Consider the following 23,763-nt stretch of genomic DNA (forward strand, 5'->3'; position numbering starts at 1 on the left):
AGAGCAACTCCAAGACACATAATTGCCAGATTCACCAAAGTTGAAATGGAAAAAATCTTAAGGGCAGCCAGAGAGAAAGGTCGGGTTACCCACAAAGGGAAGCCCATCAGACTAACAGCAGATCTCTCGGCAGAAACTCTACAAGCCAGAAGAGAGTGGGGGCCAATATTCAACGTTCTTAAAGAAAAGAATTTTAAACCCAGAATTTCATATCCAGCCAAACTAAGTTTCATAAGTGAAGGAGAAATAAAATCCTTTACAGATAAGCAAATGCTTAGAGATTTTGTCACCACCAGGCCTGCCTTACAAGAGACCCTGAAGGAAGCCCTAAACATGGAAAGGAACAACCGGTACCAGCCATTGCAAAAACATGCCAAAATGTAAAGACCATCGAGGCTAGGAAGAAACTGCATCAACTAATGAGCAAAATAACCAGTTAATATCATAATGACAGGATCAAGTTCACACATAACAATATTAACCTTAAATGTTAATGGACTAAATGCTCCAATTAAAAGACACAGACTGGCAAACTGGATAAAGAGTCAAGACCCATCAGTCTGCTGTATTCAGGAGACCCATCTCACATGCAGAGACATACATAGGCTCAAAATAAAGGGATGGAGGAAGATCTACCAAGCAAACGGGGAACCAAAAAAAAGCAGGGTTTGCAATCCTAGTCTCTGATAAAACAGACTTTAAACCATCAAAGATCAAAAGAGACAAAGAAGGCCATTACATAATGGTAAAGGGATCAATTCAACAGGAAGAGCTAACTATCCTAAATATATATGCACCCAATACAGGAGCACCCAGATTCATAAAGCAAGTCCTTAGAGACTTACAAAGAGACTTAGACTCCCATACAACAATAATGGGAGACTTCAACACTCCACTGTCAACATTAGACAGATCAACGAAACAGAAAGTTAACAAGGATATCCAGGAATTGAACTCATCTCTGCACCAAGCGGACCTAATAGACATCTATAGAATTCTCCACCCCAAATCAACAGAATATACATTCTTCTCAGCACCACATCGCACTTATTCCAAAATTGACCACATAATTGGAAGTAAAGCACTCCTCAGCAAATGTAAAAGAACAGAAATTATAACAAACTGTCTCTCAGACCACAGTGCAATCAAACTAGAACTCAGGACTAAGAAACTCAATCAAAACCACTCAACTACATGGAAACTGAACAACCTGCTCCTGAATGACTACTGGGTACATAACGAAATGAAAGCAGAAATAAAGATGTTCTTTGAAACCAATGAGAACAAAGATACAACATACCAGAATCTCTGGGACACATTTAAAGCAGTGTGTAGAGGGAAATTTATAGCACTAAATGCCCACAAGAGAAAGCAGGAAAGATCTAAAATTGACACTCTAACATCACAATTAAAAGAACTGGAGAGGCAAGAGCAAACACATTCAAAAGCTAGCAGAAGGCAAGAAATAACTAAGATCAGAGCAGAACTGAAGGAGATAGAGACACAAAAATCCCTCCAAAAAATCAATGAATCCAGGAGTTGGTTTTTTGAAAAGATCAACAAAATTGACAGACCGCTAGCAAGACTAATAAAGAAGAAAAGAGAGAGGAATCAAATAGATGCAATAAAAAATGATAAAGGGGATATCACCACTGACCCCACAGAAATACAAACAACCATCAGAGAATACTATAAACGCCTCTACGCAAATCAACTAGAACATCTAGAAGAAATGGATAATTTCCTGGACACTTACACTCTCCCAAGACTAAACCAGGAAGAAGTTGAATTCCTGAATAGACCAATAGCAGGCTCTGAAATTGAGGCAACAATTAATAGCCTACCCACCAAAAAAAGTCCAGGACCAGATGGATTCACAGCTGAATTCTACCAGAGATACAAGGAGGAGCTGGTACCATTCCTTCTGAAACTATTCCAATCAATAGAAAAAGAGGGAATCCTCCCTAACTCATTTTATGAGGCCAACATCATCCTGATACCAAAGCCTGACAGAGACACAACAAAAAAAAGAGAATTTTAGACCAATATCCCTGATGAACATCGATGCAAAAATTCTCAATAAAATACTGGCAAACCAGATTCAGCAGCACATCAAAAAGCTTATCCACCATGATCAAGTGGGCTTCATCCCTGGGATGCAAGGCTGGTTCAACATTCGCAAATCAATAAATGTAATCCAGCATATAAACAGAACCAAAGACAAGAACCACATGATTATCTCAATAGATGCAGAAAAGGCTTTTGACAAAATTCAACAGCCCTTCATGCTAAAAACGCTCAATAAATTCGGTATTGATGGAACGTACCTCAAAATAATAAGAGCTATTTATGACAAACCCACAGCTAATATCATTCTGAATGGGCAAAAACTGGAAAAATTCCCTTTGAAAACTGGCACAAGACAGGGATGCCCTCTCTCACCACTCCTATTCAACATAGTGTTGGAAGTTCTGGCTAGGGCAATCAGGCAAGAGAAAGAAATCAAGGGTATCAAGTTAGGAAAAGAAGAAGTCAAATTGTCCCTGTTTGCAGATGACATGATTGTATATTTAGAAAACCCCATTGTCTCAGCCCAAAATCTCCTTAAGCTGATAAGCAACTTCAGCAAAGTCTCAGGATACAAAATCAATGTGCAAAAATCACAAGCATTCTTATACACCAGTAACAGACAAGCAGAGAGCCAAATCAGGAATGAACTTCCATTCACAATTGCTTCAAAGAGAATAAAATACCTAGGAATCCAGCTTACAAGGGATGTAAAGGACCTCTTCAAGGAGAACTACAAACCACTGCTCAGTGAAATAAAAGAGGACACAAACAAATGGAAGAACATACCATGCTCATGGATAGGAAGAATCAATATCGTGAAAATGGCCATACTGCCCAAGGTTATTTATAGATTCAATGCCATCCCCATCAAGCTACCAATGACTTTCTTCACAGAATTGGAAAAAACTGCTTTAAAGTTCATATGGAACCAAAAAAGAGCCCGCATTGCCAAGACAATCCTAAGTCAAAAGGACAAAGCTGGAGGCGTCACGCTACCTGACTTCAAACTGTACTACAAGGCTACAGTAACCAAAACAGCATGGTACTGGTACCAAAACAGAGATATAGACCAATGGAACAGAACAGAGTCCTCAGAAATAATACCACACATCTACAGCCATCTGATCTTTGACAAACCTGAGAGAAACAAGAAATGGGGAAAGGATTCCCTATTTAATAAATGGTGCTGGGAAAATTGGCTAGCCATAAGTAGAAAGCTGAAACTGGATCCTTTTCTTACCCCTTATACGAAGATTAATTCAAGATGGATTAGAGACTTAAATGTTAGACCTAATACCATAAAAACCTTAGAAGAAAATCTAGGTAGTATCATTCAGGACATAGGCATGGGCAAGGACTTCATGTCTAAAACACCAAAAGCAACAGCAGCAAAAGCCAAAATTGAGAAATGGGATCTAATTAAACTAAAGAGCTTCTGCACAGCAAAAGAAACTACCATCAGAGTGAACAGGCAACCTACAGAATGAGAGAACATTTTTGCAACCTACTCATCTGACAAAGGGCTAATATCCAGAATCTACAAAGAACTCAAACAAATATACAAGAAAAAAACAAACAACCCCATCAAAAAGTGGGGAAAGGATATGAACAGACATTTCTCAAAAGAAGACATTCATACAGCCAACAGACACATGAAAAAATGCTCATCATCACTCGCCATCAGAGAAATGCAAATCAAAACCACAATGAGATACCATCTCACACCAGTTAGAATGGCAATCATTAAGAAGTCAGGAAACAACAGGTGTTGGAGAGGATGTGGAGAAATAGGAACACTTTTACACTGTTGGTGGGATTGTAAACTAGTTCAACCATTATGGAAAACAGTATGGCAATTCCTCAAGGATCTAGAACTAGATGTACCATATGACCCAGCCATCCCACTACTGGGTATATACCCAAAGGATTATAAATTATTCTACTACAAAGACACATGCACACGTATGTTTATTGCGGCACTATTCACAAGAGCAAAGACTTGGAATCAACCCAAATGTCCATCCGTGACAGACTGGATTAAGAAAATGTGGCACATATACACCATGGAATACTATGCAGCCATAAAAAAGGATGAGTTTGCGTCCTTTGTAGGGACATGGATGCAGCTGGAAACCATCATTCTTAGCAAACTATCACAAGAAGAGAAAACCAAACACCACATGTTCTCACTCATAGGTGGGAACTGAACAATGAGATCACTTGGACTCAGGAAGGGGAACATCACACACTGGGGCCTATCATGGGGAGGGGGGAGGAGGGAGGGATTGCACTGGGGAGTTATACATGATATAAATGATGAGTTGATGGGTGCTGACGAGTTGATGGGTGTAGCACACCAACATGGCATAAGTATACATATGTAACAAACCTGCACGTTATGCACATGTACCCTAGAACTTAAAGTATAATAAAAAAAAAAATTAAAAACTACTGTGCAAATTTGGTGCATTATCAACAGAGTAAGAAGGCAACCCACAGAATGGGAGAAAATATTTGCAAGTCATATATGTCATAAGGGATTGATTTCTACTATATATATATATATATATATACACACACACACACGCACATATATATATATATATTTAAGAGTAAGGAGCTCTTAAAACTCAACAACAAAAAACAACTCAATTTAAAAGTGGGCAAGGGTCTTAAACAGACATTTCTCCAAAAACATATATACAAACGTCCAATAAACACATGAAAAGATGCTCAACATCTCTAATAACTGGGAAAATGCAAATGAAAACCATAATGAGATACTACTGCAAACCCATTAGAATAGTCATTACTTAAAAAACAGCAACAGAAAATAACAAATGTTGGTCAAGATGTCGAGAAATTGCAACCCTTGTGCATTGCTGGTAGGAATGTAAAATGGTTCAGACACAGTGGAAAACACCATGACAGTTCTTCAAAAAATTAAACTTAGAATTACATATGATCCAGCAATTCTACCACTGGCATATACCCCAGATAACTGAAAACAGGGACTTGAACAGATATTTCTACAACTGTGTTAACTGCAGCATTATAGTCAATAGCCAATTGTAGCCAATAGCCAATTGTTCATTGCACAATAGCTGAAAGGTGGAAACAATGCAAATGTCCATTAATGAATAAATGGATAAACAAAATGTGATATATACATACAATGGAACATTATTCAGCCTTATAAAAGGAGGAAATTCTGATGTATAGTACAGCATATAGGAATCCTGAGACCTTATGCTATGTGAAATAAGCCAAACAAAAGGACAAATATTGAATGATTCCATTTACATTGAGTAACTAAAGTCACTAAGGTAACTAAAACGTCAGTCATAGAGACAGAAAGTAGAATGGTGGTTATTGGGGTCTGGGGGAAGGAGGAGTGGGGAGTTATGTTTAATAGGTACTGATTTTCAGTTTGGGATGATAAAAACGTTCTGAAGATGTATAGCGGTGATGGTTGTACAACAATATGAATGTACTTAATACCATTGAACTATACACTTAAAATGGTTAAAATGGGAAATTTTTTATTAAACATTTTTAACTACAATTTTTAAAATGTAAAAAAGAGTATGCCAGTTCACTTATAAGTATTTGTGAATTTTCCAGATTTCTTTTTGTTATTGATTTCTAATTTCATCCCTTGTGGTTGAAGAAGATACGCTGCATGATTTCCATCCTTTTACATTTATTGGGATTTGCTTGATGGCCTAACATGTGGTTGATTCTGGAGGATGTTGCATGTGCACTTGAGAAGAATGTGGAATCTAATGTTACGGGGTGGAGTATTTGTCTGCCTTTAAAATAGTTGAATTAAAGTCTATTACTTTAGGAGTTCCATTACTCCTTATAGCTAAAATGTTTGTTCCATTACTATGTATGGCTAAGATGTTGGGGAAGACATTTCTAGAAAGAAAAAATCCCAGGGGACAGCGCCCAGAAAATTATAGGGAGATGAGAATTTTCTACATGGTCCTGAAGAAGGGGAAGAAACAGAAACAACTGATCAACATTCCCAAACTCTGAAAGGCAGGTGAATGACACAGGTCCCCATGGCACGTTCCCATCCAGACACAGACACCCTCTCTGTGAGGGAACAGAGGCAGAGGAGGCAGCCGGTCAGTAGACAACATGGATCTCTGTGGCCACCAGCCTCGCTGGGCTGTGGTCCTGGAGCGGGGTTCTCAGAGACTCACCTCGGTGATATCGAGCTGTGATCAGCGCAGGGACCACAAAGAACACATCTCCAAGCAAGTCCAGAAGACTGTCTCGGATTTCAGTCAGGGAGTGCTTGTCATGGAAGTATTCATTAGCCACAAGGTGCAAATACTGAGGCGGGATGTGCTGTTAAAAAAAAAACTGTAGTCATAGGAGATCCAGATCAACCACAGTGGCCAACACGTTAAACACTCACCTGTGCAGGTATGATTCTGAATGCTTTACCCACATTGCTTCATTTAATCCACACAGCAACCCTATGATGCAAGTATCAAAACTAGCCCCGTTTCACAGATTAAGAAACTGAGGCTCAGAGAGGTGAAGTGGTTGGCCCCAACTGGAAGAACCATGATTCTTTCACAAGTCTATTTGCATCCAAATCCCATGCTCCTGACCACAGGCCGCTCTCTCTCGTGTCTCAGAATGAGTCACTCTTGGGCAGAACTGGCTGCATCATCTGTGGAGCTCAGTGAAAAGTAAAAACATAAGCTCCTTGTTCAAAAAATCATTAAGAATTTCCAGATGGTGACAACAGAGCATTAAACCAAAGGTAGGACCCTTCTGAGCAACAGGGTCCTCTGTGACTACACAGGGAGAACATCCATGAAATCAGCCCTGCTCCTGGTACCAGCACTGCCTCCAGCCCTTAGCTATTATCTTACCTAAGCTAGTTGGTCTCTTGGAGCCTCAGTTTCCTCATCTGTAGGGATGTAGAGGGTTATATGAGATGTGAAGAGAAAAGTATGCTGCTTGGCCCAGAGCAGGTATTCAGTCCTGTTGGTTCCCCCAGGCCCCATTGCTGAGTGCCTTAATAGGACATTCGATGCTTCTCTGACCTGGCAACAGCCTGCCTCCCAGGCTTCTCCCTCTCAACTTCCCCCAGGGACTAATGGCAAAGAGTGCATGGTAAATTCCATGAAGATTCAGGGATCTGGTGCTCTAGGAAATGCTGGAAAGGTGTTGCAGCTCAAACCCCTACCACTAAGACAGCAGCACAGCCCTTGATGGGTGTCTTTGGAATTTGGAGGTGAGGCAGTGTACACCACATTGGATAATGCTGCTCAGACTCGTTTATGGGGTCCTCAGGAGGCTGGTGGTTTTTAATCAGGCCAGAGCAAGGGAGGCCTCCGCAGTAGGTCCAGTCTATGGCGTAACGGCCTGGCCTCTTTGGCCATATAACCAGCAGACCCCATGGTGCTGGAGGTGTCCAAGGTGGGTATAGATGCTGTGTAGATTCTCAGGTGAGTCCCCATAGGACAGTCAGAGTGCAAAGTCCTAGGGTTCTGGGGTAAGGCTATGCCTTCTGCGTCAGAGAACTACTTACTGTTTAAAAAGCAGCCCCTAGCATGCTACCGTGCCTAGGAGAAACACATGCCCTTCCATTCCTCTTGCACTTTCCCACACAACCTACTTCCTACTCTACTTGAAATGTCCTTCTGCTCAGTTGTTCCCCTCCCCTAAAGATCAGATCAATGAGCATCTTCTCCATGAGGCCATCTCCAGTCCACCTGAGAATTCCACTGTGTGATTTATAACATCAATATCTCTCAAACCTTAGTCCCAATTCATCATCAGACAGCTGCAACTCGTCAAACATCCCTCTCTACCAGGGGGGCCTGAGGGATCTCTGCCTGTAGTGTTTCTTTCTGTTTTTCTTCTTCTTCTTTTTTTTTCTTTTTGAGACAGTCTCTCACTCTGTTGCCCAGACTAGAGTACAGTGGCGAGATCCTGCAGCCTCAAACTCCCAGGCTCAACAATCCTCCTGCTTGGCCTCCCAAGTAGCTGGCACCACAAATGCATACCACCAGGCCTGCCTAATCTTTTTTACTTTTTGTAGAGACAAGGTCTCCCTGTGTAGCCCAGGCTATTCTTGAACTTCTGGGCTCAAACAATCCTCCTGCCTTGGCTTCCCAAAGTGTTGGGATTACAGGTGTGAGCCACCATGCCCAGTTTCAGAGGGCTTTTCCTAAAATAGAAATCAAATCATGTCCTTCTTCCTTCTGTTCTCAGTCTTTAGGACGAAGTGTATGCTCATTACATAGCTTATAACAGCTGAAAGCATTCTCTCCTGCTGCAGCCAACCCTCAGCTGATCTCTTCACACCCTTTGCTCCCAGCTGGTACTCTTGGTTCTTCCCAGTTTATCCACCCACCCATTCCATCACCAGACAAGCTCCATTAATCCTCCAAATCCTTCTCCCCAAGACAGCTGCCTGTCCCCTTCTGTGTGCACCACAGGGCCTTGGACATTGCTGTGCTTCGTGTGTACTGTATTGAAGTGTCTTGTCATCTCCGTCCACCCCATATTGCACCCCAGTGCCCAGGGAAGTGCAGGGGCATGTGGACTCTCACTAAACATGTGTTCCATGGACAAGTGAACAAAATGAATATTGGCACTGAGTCCACACTGAATAAATGTTTATGGAAAAAGAGGAAGATGGAAAAAGGAGAAAAGAAAGGAAGGAAAACAATCCATCTCTATATCCTAGTGTCTAGAGTAAGACCAGATACTGCTAAGTTTGTGCAGTGAACGATGAATGAGTGATAGAACAATAAATGAGTGAATGAATGAGTAAATGACTGGTCTTGCCAGAGCCTGGCCTGATGCCTGGCAGGTGTGTGGTGAATACAGGTCCCTAGTCCTGTGTGTGTTTCAGCATTCAGAGCTTTTCAGACTATAGGTAGATAATGCATCACCCATGCTGTGTGTTATGACACAGGCTCAGGGTGGGGGCAACACCCCAAAACCCACATTAATGCATCCACAGAGAAATATCTGAATAGTGGGATAAATAACATGAATAAATGTGTGGGAACGAAAATGACTGATAGCCACAAATCAGTTGAGGTCCGGTTCTGCTCCTGGGTGGGTTACAAAAAGCCTCTGGGTTTTTGGAGCTCTTCCAGGTCGGGGATTGTGGATTGGGTTTATGGGCCTATTGATATAGTTTGGACCTGTGTCCCCCACCATATCCCATGTTGAATTGTAATCCCTAATTTTGGAGACGGGGCCTGATGGGAGATGATTGGATCGTAGGGGCAGTTTCTCATGAATGGTTAGCACCATTCCTTTGGTGCTATTCTCATGATACAGTTCTCACAAGATTTGGTTATTTAAAAGTGTGTGGCACCTCATCCCTCTCTCCTTCCTCCTGCTCTAACCATGTAAGACGTGCCTTCTTCCCCTTCGCCTTCCACCAAGATTGTAAGTTTCCTGAGGCCTCCCGAGAAGCTGAGCAAACGCCAGCATCATGCTTCCTGCACAGCCTGCAGCACCATAAGCTAATAAAGCCTCTTTTCTTTATAAATTATCCAGTCTCAGGTATTTCTCAATAGCAGTGCAAGAGTGGACTAACACACCTGTGCTTAGTAAAGGTCTATTGAATGACTGAGTGAGTGAGGAGTGTCTGTGCCCCTGGCCTCTCCCGCTGAGTGTGACCCAGGGCTATCTGTTAAGTGCATGTGTCTCTGGAGTGCTGCAGCCTCCCGAGTTACTCACCAGGATGTTTTGTATCAGATGGAGGGCAAGGGACTTGTTGGAGCCACTGAGGATCTCAGGAGCCTCCTTCTGTGGAGAGAAGCAGTGCACTCTGTAAGCCATCCGATCATCAGAAGGCAAACCCATCTCCCTGAGGGCATGGGCAGCCGACTTTCACAGGGGAAGCTGGATAAGGAGCCCTGAAGCCCAGGCAACCACATGTGGAAGTGGCCTCAGTGTCCTGGTCAGATAGTTAATTTCTTCTCACTTTTGATAAAAGGCAGCTGTTCCCTGTCATTCCACCTGCAGCCTTGTGGGGCCTGAGTGGTCACCTTATGGGAAGGCTCCCATTATGGGCTAAACTGTGGCCCCCTCAAAATTCACACATTGAAGCCTTAACCCCCTGTACTTCAGAATGCGACTATTTGGAGATAGTACTTTTAAAGGGGTGATTATGTTAAAATGCAGCTGTTAGAGTGGGCCCTAATCCAATCTGGCTGATGTCCTTATGAGAAAAGGAAGTTTAGACACACAAAGCGATATCAGCACCTTAATCTTGGACTTGCAGCCCCTAGAACTGTGAGAACATGAATGTCTGTGGTTTAAGCCTCCCAGTCTATGGTATTTTATTATGGCAGCCCTGACTGCCTAAGAGGTCCCAACTTGGCTTTGGCATCAAGTTCAAAGAGAAGCCAGAAAATTTCCAAACTGATGTTTGTTGTTCTCCTTCTCAAGACCTTTGTGGGTGGGGCCTCTGAGAAGCCACAGTGGGAGGTCAGGCAGTGGTGGTGAGGCTGGTGGCTGAAAACACAGGCTCCCTGCACTGCCCTCACCAGCTGAAAATTTGGCAAGGGACTCAACTCTTTCTGCCTCAGGCTCCTGATCTGTAAGGTGGAGTTTGCAACAAGTATCTCCTGCGAGGGTGGTGATGAGAACTGAGCGAGTTGATAATTGTAAAGCTCTTACAATGGTACTTGGTACGTAGTAAGCACTTCATGTGATTATTTGTTAAATTACCATTTTCTGGCAAAATTATAGCTTTAAAACGTGAGGCGTCAGAAACACTATCCACGTGGCAAATGAATTTTCTTGGTATGTTTTCTGCTGAAAATCTTGGGGTAATGAATCACTATGGCGGATACTTAAATGAATACTAGGGCCATACCTGTCTCCTGGAATCTCAGGGAACCCTCAGAGTTATTTAAATTACCCACAAGCATATTTTAACTACAAAAACCTTCTCTGAACATTAAGGAGCTGGGATTTGTTTCTCAGGAATTTCTTGTGGTCTCTAACAGCTAGCAATGGGTTTAAAGGCAAATTCACATGGAATTTCAGCACCCACACAGGTTTTTGAGCTCTGCAAATTCTGTTACTTGAATAACTCCAATATCTAGCATTTAGTGAGCACTGACAGTATGCCAGGTTGTTTGATGTATACCTGTGATGCAGGGGCTAAGATTAGCCCTATTTCACAGATGAAGTAGGGGAAGCTCAGAGAGGGTGGGCAACTCCCCTAATATCACACAGCAGGTAAGCAGAGAACTCAGCATTTAAAGGCAGAGCCTAGGCTGGGCACCACCCCATGACTGTAATCTCAGGACTTTGGGAGGCCGAAACAGGTGGATCACTTGAGGTCAGGAGTTGGAAACCAACCTGGCCAACATGGTGAAACCCTGTCTCCACTGAAAATACAAAAAAAAAAAAAAAAATTAGCTGGGCATGGTGGTAGGTGCCTGTAATCTAGCTACTCAGTAGGCTGAGGCAGGAGAATCACTTGAACCCAGGAGGTGGAAGTTGCAGTGAGTCAAGATCACACCACTGCACTCCAGCCTCAGCAACAGAGGAAGACTCTGACTCAAAAATTAAATTTAATTTAGTTTAAAAGGCAGAGCCTAAATGCATAAAAATTATACACCACTGTCTCCTTACTAGCCGGGAGATGTTGGAAAGACACTTTAGCTGCTCTGATCCTCAGTTTCTTTAAAATAGGGAAAATCATGCCTGTTTTCAAGTTGTTGCTTGGATGGCCTGTGCTTGGTACTGGAAGGCACTGGGGAACTGGTTACAGTAGTTACAGTGGTGGTTGTCATCACTAGCACCTGCCTTCCTCTTTCTAACACACACCCAGAAATCACTGAAAGGCCTTACTTAAGCCATGAACTGTGATTCAGTGGCCTCGTCTGCAACGTGAGGACAAAAATTCCTAGTCCTACTTCAAAACATTGCCCTGGAGATCAAATTAATAATGGCAGAACATGCTTTCACAACTCAATGAACTCGGGACTCTGGTTCTAGACAGCCATCAACTGGCTTTGTAATCTGATGAACCTCTTTATTTTTTAACTCTATTTTCTCCAGCTTAAAATGAGGAGGTCAATCTATATAAATGAACTTCAACAGTATTAGGAATTTAAACTCTCCACTCTTCCACAGATGAAAAGTTTATTTCCAATGAATAGAGTCTTGCTAAGTCACGGAATCAAAAAAGTCATGGATCTTTCCTAGCACCTGGGCCTCAGCTCAACAATCTCTCACTAGAAGAGCCTTTCCTGACCAACTGTTAACCTCCCTAAAGATACATTCTCTCCCCACTTGTGTCCTTCATAGCATCTATCACTCTCTGAAATCATCTTCTCAACCTCGTGTCTCATCTATCTCTTCTCATGAGAGTGTAAGCTCCCAGAAAGCTCCTATGCTCAGTTTTTATAAGCCTCTAATAAATGCTCAGTACATACTTGTTGAATAAATAAAATGATTTAACAATTTTGCAACTTATACAACATTAGCATTCTCGGATGTCAAAATGCCAGAACCAAGGCTGGACATAAACAGTTTAAAGGACTAAAGTTTTTCAAACCTATCTGAATGTCAGCTCTGAAGTGGTAACTGCATTTTTTGGAAATGATCATTTAAAATATTGTTTGAACAAAGATGAAATGGGCCCATCCCCTCTTTCCTTTTTATATAGTTGTTTCTTCCACCCTAAACCTCATCACATGAGGAGGAAGGCAGACACTTGTTGTGACTGGCCCGGTCCTCACTTGCCCTCTTTCAGAGAGAGGAACGGTGATCACTGTGTGCTTGGCTAGTGGACTTCAGCATTTACAACACTTGCTGTCATCTGTGGAAATGCCCAACTGTTGAAGCCAAGAGCTACATCATGGTTTGAGAGAGTGGCAGCACGGACAGCCAGAATCCTTACCATAGGCAGCAGGAAGCCACACTCATGGTTATTGACTCCGATGATGGAAGGAATTGCTTTAAATGCTTTCTGAGACAATAGATCTAGAGGCTCATTAGGAAAGAAAGCACCATCAACCACTCGAGTGAAAGACTTTGCTTTCTGTAATAAGGAAGGAAAAAAAAAATCATCAGCTATTTCTGTTCACAAAATCTGCTGTCCCAAATCCTGGCCAAGCAAAGCCAACCCAGTCCAGCACTGGTTTAAATGCACTTAAAAAGTAAAAACAAACACTATGGGCCCAGCTCAATATATCAGTCCCTGGCAGCTCTGCCATGTACTTGGGCAAGGTGGCTAAAGTTGTCTGTGCCTTATTTTCTCATCTGCTAAATGGGAATAATAATAATATCTACCAAGGAAAACAGTGGCCTGTGACATGGTTTGGCTGTGTCCCCACCGAAATCTCAAATACAGTTCCCATAATTCCCACATGTTGTGGGAGGGATCTGGTGAGAGGTAATTGAATCATGGTGCAGGTCTTTCCCATGCTATTTGCATGACAGTGAATAAATCTCACAATATCTGATGGTTTTATAAAGCAAGCTCCCATGCACAAGCTTTTTTTTTTTTTTTTTTTTTGCCCACCACCATGTAAGATGTGCCTTTGCTCTTCCTTCAGCTTCTACCATGATTATGAGGCCTCCCCAGCCATGTGGAACTGTGAGTTTATTAAACCTCTTTCCTTTATAAATTACCCAGTCTCAGGTATGTCTTTATTAGCAGCATGAGAAGAGACTAATACAGCCTAGCCCAGAGATACTCAAAGTGTGGTTCCTAGACCAGCAGCATCAGCATCATCTGGGAACTTGTTATAAATGCACATTCTCAGGCCCACTTCAGGCTCCTCGATAAGAAACTCTGGGGTGGGGCTGTAGCCCAGGAACCTTCTTGTAGCTGGTCCTCCTGGTGATCCTAATGCATATTCAAATTTGAGAATTACTGGCCAAATGCAAAGGTAAAAATGGTGGTAGATGGAGTGGTCAGGACTGTAGGGATTGGTGTGAACATCTTCCTCAAGTGTCTCCCTGAGACACAGTGCGTTGGACATGCCTGGATATATTTTGGGTCTCAGAAAGGAACACTCAGCCCTAATCATGGTTTCCTTAGGTTTCTGTTTTGGGATGTGGGCAGAAAGGAGCACATGAAAGAGTTTGACACTACATCAGGTCCAGGATTTATTATCCATTGCACTGAGTCCAGCATGGCTCAGAGTGAACATTCAGTACATACCACATAACTAGCAAATGTTGAAATCTGAAAGATAATGATCTTGATCGTTCAAAGACTGTCATCAAAGGCTTTCAAGATTGAAAGGGACATAAAGATCACCCAGTTCAATTAACTGTCACTGACTGAAAGTTTGTCAGAGGTCAGCTAGATTTTGCTTGAATACCTGGAGAGGTGGGCATCTCACCACCTTCTGAAGGAGCCCAGTCATTTTCCAGACACCTGAGATCTTGAAAAGTTTTCAGTTATGCAGAACTAAAATGACTTCCTAATAGAACTTCCAGCTCCTGATTTTGACTGCAGCTTCTGGAAGCATGGGTAACAAGTGTGGTCCCTCTCTCCAGTGAGATGCTTTCGGGGACTTAGAGACAAGCCTTGTACTTTGCTGAATCTTCTCCAGGCTAAGTTGCACCCCTTCCCCAACAATTTTCTTAAATTACCTACAAGCGTTCTATACCCCTACTTATTTTTTTTTTTACTGCTGTTACCAAGTATCCCCAATCCTCCTCTTTTCTATGTTCCAAATCCAAATAAATAACAGAGGGGTAGGATTTGTTCATCTCTCCAAAGGGCAAGCCCACCCCCAAAACTGCCCCCTCTGTCCTCACCTGGCTGAGGGTCAGCAGCTCCTTGGAGGATTTTGTCCTCAGGCACCTCAGCAGGTCCTCAGAGTCTGACGCATTGTGCCCACAGAAATGTGCAACCACCTGCAGCTATTTTGCAGAGAAGGGCCAGGTTAGAGCATGATATTGGAAGCATCTAGGAAAATGGAAGCTGGAAAATGCCCTCCAATCAGACACAGGTTTGTCCTCCACATATAAGTCCATCCTGCTACCCCTGCCTAGCCCCACGCCCCTATAATGGAAGGTGCACATGACGGACAGGTTGCCACTGCATCACCCTAACTCGCCTGGCTCCCCTTGTCATCTTTAGTGAACACCACAGCTGGGGATGAGAGTTTGCCAGTCTGTGACTGTGGAATGGAATCAAGATTCCTGGTCACAAAGAGATCAGTCCTGTGAGCTTGGCTGCATTGGTACTTGGCCCCTCCGGAGTCTAGAAGCCTAATCTTGAGGTGCTAAATGAAGACAGAAACACCAAGAGCGAGGAGCAGCTTTGCAAGCTCCTTCATTGTCACTAGAGGCAGGGCTCCAGATCAGATTCTTAGCTTGTCAGCCCTGCCCAAGCCCCAGGCCCACACACAGCCTGGAATGTCCTACCTGCTTTTTTTCCTGCCTCTATACCAATCCTTCCCATTCTTTAATGCCCAAGGCCTTCCCTCCACGATGTCCTTTCAGGCCATTACACCCCCCAGAAATCCCTTCCTCATCCAATCTCCTATAAGCTCAATGTTCCCCACCTTCCATGCCTGGCCCATTGCTGAACACCTGCTTTCCTTGTCACTGAACCTTCCATATTTGTAGAACTCGCTCCCTGAAAATGATGGTTCTTAATCTTCTGGGAGTCATGGATACTCTGAGAATCCAATCAAAGTCACAGACCCTCTCCCTGGGAAAACGTGCAAGTATGTGGAGTCTGGCACAATTGTGGGACCACTTCCCAAACCTATCCATGGATTCCAGGATTTAATCCTATCCATGGATAGGCGATAAAAATATTAGATTGCCCTCAAGTTTAGGATGTGCTTTCTCCACTGATAAGTCCCAAAGCTCTAACAGAGCAGGGAAAATAGTGGGCACCCAGTGATGCGTGTCAAGTGAATAAATATATGCCCAAAGTGAAAACAGTTTTATGGAGAATGTTACCAAAATCAGTATTTCTGTGTATTGAGGTATTCTTTTTACAACTTTATAACTCTATGTTACTGCTCTTGGTATATACTGTTACTTTCTGTAAGATGTTTAAGAAAATTTACCACGAAAATGATTAATACTCAAGAGATGGCTCCACAGCCCAGTGCTTAATTAATGTGCATTGAATGAAACAGCTCATTCGTTAACTCATTCATTCAGAACATTTATGGCTGCCTGATATATACCAAGTATTATGCTGGGGGCCTGAAGGACAGAGAGATCCTGGTCTCTAGGACCTCACGATCTAGTAGATAATTAAGACAAGAGACAGATGAGAAATTTCGTGTGATAGATGCCCCTTATAATCCCATGCCAGACTACACTAATCAGTCACAGGGTTATTTCCCACTGAGCTGGAAACAGCCTCTAAATCTTTCTTAACACAATGTCCTGGGTATCCATTCCCAGTAGAGTCGTGTAGGCACAGAAGAGCTGTATAGGATACAGGGCACTGAGTTATATATCACCAGCAAAGAATCACGGGTAAGATGTAAGAACCATAACACACATACACACACACTTGTGCACACCAGTGGTATGGCATTGTGTAGCTAGATCCATTTCCTGTTGAACCAGACATTTCATGGTGGAACAAGGTTCACCTTGGGCCAGCATGAGGTTCCTTGGGCATGGTCACTAAGGAAAGCCAAACACATGGTGAGAAGGTGCCTGACCACATTCTCTGCTAACTGAGGAGAGGAAGCTGGCAGGGTGTTAACAGTATACATACGTCCTCACTCTTCTCATAATCATGGGCCTTCAGGTAAGGGATGATGGCCACTCCACTCTCCATGATGGCTTTGTGGAATAAGCCTTTGGCCATGGGAGACAGTATCTGGAGAGAGAACACAGAACACCCAGGAAAAGTTACTCCCCAGCGACACACATACCATTCACCCCTCTTCGGAAACCTTCCCAGGAAGCCTCCTTAAAAGCTCTAAGCTTAGAGGGGAAAAAAGCCCTGGTTTGGGGGTTAAAGGACTAGCTGTTAAGATTTGGGCAACTTACTTAACCTCTCTGAGTCCCTGGTTCTTCATGGACTTTGATGTCAAATGTTCAGGCATGTGATTTCTAGCTCCTTCACTTCCTAGCTAGGTAACCTCGGAGAAGTTGCTTAATATATCTTTTTTTTTTTTTTTTTTGAGATGGAGTCTCAATCTGTGGCCAGGCTGGAGTGCTGTGGCACGATCTCAGCTCACTGCAACCTCTGACGCCCAGGTTCAAGTAATTCTCCTGCCTCAGCCTCCAGAGTAGCTGGGATTACAGGGGCGTGCCACCATGCCGAGCTAATTTTTGTATTTTTAGTAGAGATGGGGTTTCATCATGTTGGCCAGGATAGTCTCAATCTCCTGACCTCTTGATCCACCCACCTCGGCCTTCCAAAGTGCTGGGATTACAGGCATGAGCCACCACACCCAGCCAAGTTGCTTAATATTTCTAAGTATCAGTTCACTCCCCTGTAAAGCTGGAGTAAAAATTGAGCCCGTATCACAAAACTGTTGTGAGAAGCAGGGGAAGTAATAAACATAGAACTCTTCACAGAGAGCCTGCTCCAATTTTGCTCATGAAATAATGGCTGTTATAATATATGAAAAATTAGGTTAATATAATCCACCTTAGAAGGTAATTTTGAAGGTATAAAAAGACCACAGATATTGTCAAGTGCTATTCAGCAGAAGCTTTCTTAACTCACCACCATGTCACTCATTGCTGCAATTCACCTGCCAACTGATGCCAAGGAAATGCTGACCACTGAGCCAGTGGGCCATTTTCCAGCACCTCTGTACATTTCTCTTCTCACCAGTTTCTTGGCAAGAATCAGGTTTGTTCACTTCCAAACCTATTTTGTCATTTGCACTTGTTATTGTAATTACATAATCAATGAAATATCATGAGAACAAATGAACTGTACGTGTAAAAAGAAAATCAAATTATGTCTGGAAAAAAATTATTGATAAAAGATGGCTAAAAAATATTGCGTTGGGCCAGGCATAGTGACTCACACCTATAATCCCAGCACTTTGGGAAGTCAAAACAAGAGGATCACTTGAGCCCAGAAGTTCAAGACCATCCTGGGCAATATAGCCCAATATAGCTAGACCTCATCTCTAAAAAAATAAAAAATAAAAAATTAGCTCTGCAAAGTGGCGCATGCCTTTAGTCCTAGCTCCTTGGGAGGCTGAGGCAGGACAACTGCTTGTGACCAGGAGTTTGGTCTGCAATGAACTATGATCACCCACTGCTTGCCAGCCTGGGCAACAGAGTGAGACCTTGTCTCAAAAAAATATATTGCTGTCACCGGGTACGGTGGCTCATGCCTGTAATCTCAGCACTTTGGGAAGACAAGGCAGGTGGATCATCTGAGGTCAGGAGGTCGAGACCAGACTGACCAACATGGAGAAACCCCATCTCTACTAAAAATACAAAATTAGCCAGGCATGGTGGCACATGCTTGTAATCCCAGCTACTCAGGAGTCTGAGGCAGGAGAATTGCTTGAACCCAGGAGGCGGAGGTTGTGGTGAGCCTAGATTGCGCCATTGCACTCCAGCCTGGACAACAAGAGAGAAACTCCATCTCAAAACAAAACAAAACAAAAATCCATATATGTGTGTGTATGTATATATATACTATACAGATATCTATGTATCTAGATATATAGATATATAATATATATATTGCTGTCAAATTGTGTGTGGACCAGAAAGAAGTAAAATATTTGCAGGAAAAGTATAAAAATCCCAAATGCACTAAAATCAGGCGGCTTTGCATGCGTCTTTAAGTTTGTACCCACTGTAAAGAAACTGCAATTTGAGGACAGCGAATTTTGCGGGTGGTTTATGCAAGATAATCCACGGTGGAACTTGAGTCAGCAGACCAACTCTGCAAACATAAGGCCCCGTATCAAACTGTTGGTGAGGGAATATACATTTTATGGTTTAAATTAAAATATTTATATGCATCTTTTGGCATTTAATGCCTTAGCTGAGTTTCCTATTAAACAAGTAATTACCACTCTGGTAATTGAATACTAGGGTTTCTCCTCTACAAATACAAGGGATTTTTCCTCAAATTATTACTCTGTGACCTCAGGTGATTTATTTAAACTTTCCCAACAATAGCTGTCTTGTCTGTGAAATGAGACTGAGCCCCTAACTCATAATGTGTGTGTGAGGCTTGAAGAAGACGATGTGTATTAAAGTGTTTGCTCAACATGAAGCCACCAATCAAATGTTAATAATTAATCATCATTTTTGGAACCTCCCGCACTGAGATTCATTCAAATCACAAAGCAGAGAACTCACAAGGCTGGAAACACTTATGGCTCCCGCGGACTCGCCAAAGATGGTCACAGAGCTGGGGTCCCCACCGAAGAACTCGATGTTCTTCTGGACCCAGGACAGAGCAGCCACCTGGTCCTTGAAGGCCCAGTTCCCCGGAGCGTGCTGATCCCATGTGCTGAGGACAAGAGGCAGGGTGAGAATTCTCAGTCAGCCATGGTGTGTTTCCCACAGCCCTGGAAGTTCTCAGCAGAGGCTGTGGGCAGGAGTCAGTGGGGAGGGAACTGAGAGTCAGAGGCCTGACTCTCAGGAGCTGGGGAAACTGGGCTCAGTTCTCACACTTTGCTGGGATTTGGATTTCTTTGAGAATTTGATGAAAGCTATGCAACCGAGAAGAAATACACATACAATATTGTAGGTGCAATTTCAAGTATTCATGGGCTCCTCAGAATCCATGAATCCCAATCCATGAATCTTTTGTTGCCCAGGCTGGTCTGGAATCCATGAATCCAATCCTGAGAGTTGGTCTGTACTAGAAAGCAAGGGTTTCCTGGGCACAGAATTTTCCATGAAACTAAATTAATAATAGTCATAATAATAATAACAGGCCAGGCACGGTGGCTCACGCCTGTAATCCCATCACTTTGGGAGGCCGAGGCGAGCGGGTCACAAGGTCAGGAGATCGAGACCATCCTGGTTAGTATGGTGAAACTCCATCTCTACTGAAAAAAACAAAATAAAAGAAACCAAAAATATTAGCCAGGCGTGGTGGCTGGCGTCTACAGTCCCAGCTATTCAGGCGGCTGAGGCAGGAGAATGGCAAGAACCCGGGAGGAGGAGCTTGCAGTGAGCTGAGATCATGCCACTGCACTCCAGCCTGGGAGACAGAGCGCCGTCTCAAAACAAAACAACACAATAACAGCAGCTGCAGCAAGTACAGGACACTGTTCAAAGGACTTTAAGGCTAATAATCCTACAACCGTCACACCTATGAAGTAGGTGGTGCTGGTTTTTCTCCCTTTGCTTCTTTGGGTCTTCTCCACCCTTCTCTGCCCTGCCCCCGAAAAGCTGACCTCTAGGAATGGCATCACCCAGGCCTCAGCTGTGTGACATGAGGGTGGGCTAGAGAGAGACTGCGATGTTTATCCCACCACCCCATGCTCCATCTCTGATGGGAAGTGTTTGGGCAGAGGGTGCTTTTTCCACAGTAGCAGCTCATGCCAACTCCCTTCCACTAAACCTGTGAGCCTGCTGTCAGGACACCAATGGATACATCAACTCTTTAATTCAGGCACAGAGAGGTTAAACTCCCTTGCCCAAGAGCTAGAAAGCTGCAGTTTTGGGATCCCACACCCCAATCCTGCTGCCCCTGCCAATTGCATGTTTTCCAGGATGGAATTAATGGGAGAACAAATGAAACAAGTGGAAATGCCATAGAACCAAAGAAATGTCTAGACTGAAAGCATGCATGCAGTGCACACCATATATGCACATCATCCTGGGGCACATTCTACTCCCCTCCATTTTCCGGTTCCCCACACTGCTCCTTCCCCTGGTCCCCTCCACTGTCCATGACCACTGAGCTGGCTCTGACTCCACCTTCTCTCTCCCAGGACCCTGCATCTGGTCAAGAGTCAGGCCCCGCCAATTTTACCTCCATTCTACTGTGGCTCCCACCCTGGTCCCCGTTTCTTCATCTCTGTTTATCCTGAGAAGCATTACACCTTAATGGTTACCATCTCAGCCTCGAGCACAGGATTCACAGTCTGGCCACTTATTATATGGGTGACCTTGGGCAAGTCACTTAACCTGCTTTGCCTCAATAGTTCTCACATCTAAAATGGGGATAATGATAGTGCCCACTCCACATGGCTGTGAAGATTGACAGTGCCAGGCAGACAATAAGCACGTCATACACTCACGTTATATACATGTTAGCTATTGCTTTTGTGTTTGAATGACCCCATGGCATGCATCAAGACAGTGCCTCGCAGTGGGGCTCCCTATCTGCAGCTGGGTACCCCTGGCTCAGCCTCTACTCTGCTTCAGAGTGAGATTCCTGGTAAATTACTCTGAGAAAGGTAATCCTGGCCCCTCAGTCTGTGTTGGATAAAGCCCAAACTCCATGTACAGCCTGGCATTCAAGGTTCACTCGTTCTTAGGTCGCTCAGCATTGTCTCTGGCTACTGCATGCCTGCTCCTTGGGGATCTGGGGTGTCGATTATTTGGAGAGACTCACGTGAAGAAGCCAAATATTCCCAGCCGGTACTGGATGACCACAACCAGCAAGTCCTCATAGGCAGCAAGAGCGGACCCATCAAAGATGGAGGCTGAGCCAGTCTTGAAGGCACCCCCTGGGAACCACACCAAGACCTGAGGAGGGGAGAGGAGTGTCCAGTCAACCAAGAGGCACCACTTCCCCTCCACATGCAGGTGAGGCACACGTTCTTAACACCAAATAGAAATGTCCCACTTGCTAAGCAGGGTACGAGGTTTTGTCTTTTGAAGAAGGCCCAGGGTTAAGCATGTGGGCTCTGGCACCTGAGTGCCTGGGTTTGACTCCCACTGCCACTGACTAAGTGTGTGACCTTGGGAAGATTACTTAGCCTAAAGTTCATTTTTCTCATCTGTAAAATGTGAAGAAGGAAAGTATCTCACTAACGAAGTTATCATGAGGTTTAAACAAAATTCTGCATCTAAAGCTCATAGAACAATGAGCAATAGCACATTTCAAGTTTCAAGTGCTCAGAAATTGTTCACTAAATACCAGTGAGCCTGTGACCCACAGGAAGGTGGAAACCATTGTAAGCCATGTATAAGAGCAAAAGCAGCTCAAAGTGTTTCAGAGAAAAGCTCTCAGAGAGAGGAGAGGAAGGGAGGGGAGGGAAGGGGAGAAAAAGAGAATGGAGGAGGTGAGGGGAGTGGAGGGGGAGGAAAAGAAGGGAGGAGAAGAAGAAAAAGGAGGAGGAAGGGAGAAGGAGAAGGAGGAAGGAGGAAGAGGAGGAGGAGAAAGGATGAAAAATGATGAAAGAAAGAAGAGAAAGAAGAAAGGTCAGGCTCAGTGGCTCATGCCTGTAATCCCAGCACTTTGGGAGGCTGATGTGGGCAGATTGCCTGAGCTCAGAAGTTTGAGAACACCCTGGGCAATATGGTGAAACCCTGTCTCTACTAAACCAAAAATTAGCTGGGCATGGCGGCAGGCACCTGTAATCCCAGCTACTCAGGAGGCTGAGGCACAAGAATCTCTTGAGCCCGTGTGGTGAAGGTTGCAGTGAGCCGAGTTTGCACAACTGCACTTCAGCCTGGGAACAGAGCAAGACTCTGTCTGCGCCCCCACCTCCCCCAAAAAAAGAAGGAAAAAAAAAAAAAAACCGGGAAGAGTAAAAATTGTATTGATTAGAAAAATTGGGACCAGGAAATAGAAGACATTATTCAAGTGGCATTATTTCTATTTATATATTTAATAACAAATCCCTTCCATTCTCTTTCTTAAGGTCATATTAGAGATTACAGCCTTTGGGGCAGATAAAGAGAAGAAAGCCACAGAAGAAAGGGGAGGTGGACAAAGTGCTTTCTTTGGTGCCAGAATCTAGCGCCTACTGTGTGTACAACATGGAGCAAGTCATTTATGCCCTTCCTAGGCCTCATCTTCTCCATCTGTGGAATGGGTCCAAATTGTCCTTACCCAGTTAAATCAGATGATGTACTGTGCCTGGTACACAGCAAGCATTTAATAGACATTACTGTTATGATACAAGACAGCCAGCTTCCCCTGTCAGAGGCATGGGGAAGAGAAGAGGATGTGAAGGTGTGGCTAAAAAAATGGAATATGCCTTTCCCCCACTCACTGACATAGGGATATTTTATATTCTTAAATGAAACACTTAACATGATTACCTGACTGTCTTCATTATAAACAGAAAAGTTGGAGGATAAAATTATCCTTTTTGAAAAAAGAGAGCGCACCCAAAATGGCCAAATAAGAACAGCTCCAGCCTCCAGCTCCCAGCGTGAGCGACACAGAAGACGGGTGATTTCTGCATTTTCAACTGAGGTACTGGGTTCGTCTCACTGGGGCATGTCGGACAGTTGGTACTGGTCAGTGGGTGCAGCCTAACCAGCAAGAGCTGAAGGAGGGTGAGGCATCACCTCTCCTGGGAAGTGCAAGGGGGAAGGGAATTCCTTTTCCTAGCCAAGGGAAACTGAGACACACAACACCTGGAAAATGGGGTAACTTCCACCCTAATACTGCACTTTACCAAGAGTCTTAGCAAATGGCACACCAGGAGATTATATCCCATGCCTGGCCCAGAGGGTCCCACGCCCACAGAGCTTCCCTCATTGCTAGCACAGCAGTCTAAGATCTAACTGCAAGGCAGCAACGAGGCTGGGGGAGGGGCGGCCGCCATTGCTGAGGCT

At 43.8% G+C, this 23,763-nt stretch overlaps 1 protein-coding gene across 3 annotated transcripts in view; it reads right to left on the minus strand.

Annotated features, from left to right (window-relative positions):
- The window catches only part of CES5A (carboxylesterase 5A), a 126,815-nt gene that overhangs the window by 6,708 nt on the left and 96,344 nt on the right, over positions 1–23,763 (minus strand). For all 3 annotated transcript variants that reach the window (XM_030924974.1, XM_030924976.1, XM_030924975.1), the window contains 7 exons: positions 21,584–21,717; positions 19,369–19,522; positions 16,796–16,900; positions 14,860–14,964; positions 12,986–13,126; positions 9,802–9,870; positions 6,282–6,429 (listed from right to left, as the gene is read on the minus strand). In XM_030924974.1, coding sequence (XP_030780834.1) covers positions 6,282–6,429; positions 9,802–9,870; positions 12,986–13,126; positions 14,860–14,964; positions 16,796–16,900; positions 19,369–19,522; positions 21,584–21,717 — 856 coding nt within the window. The remainder of the gene's footprint in view (positions 1–6,281; positions 6,430–9,801; positions 9,871–12,985; positions 13,127–14,859; positions 14,965–16,795; positions 16,901–19,368; positions 19,523–21,583; positions 21,718–23,763) is intronic.

The sequence above is a fragment of the Rhinopithecus roxellana genome, chromosome 20, assembly GCF_007565055.1.
Source record: "Rhinopithecus roxellana isolate Shanxi Qingling chromosome 20, ASM756505v1, whole genome shotgun sequence".
Lineage (NCBI taxonomy): Eukaryota > Metazoa > Chordata > Mammalia > Primates > Cercopithecidae > Rhinopithecus > Rhinopithecus roxellana.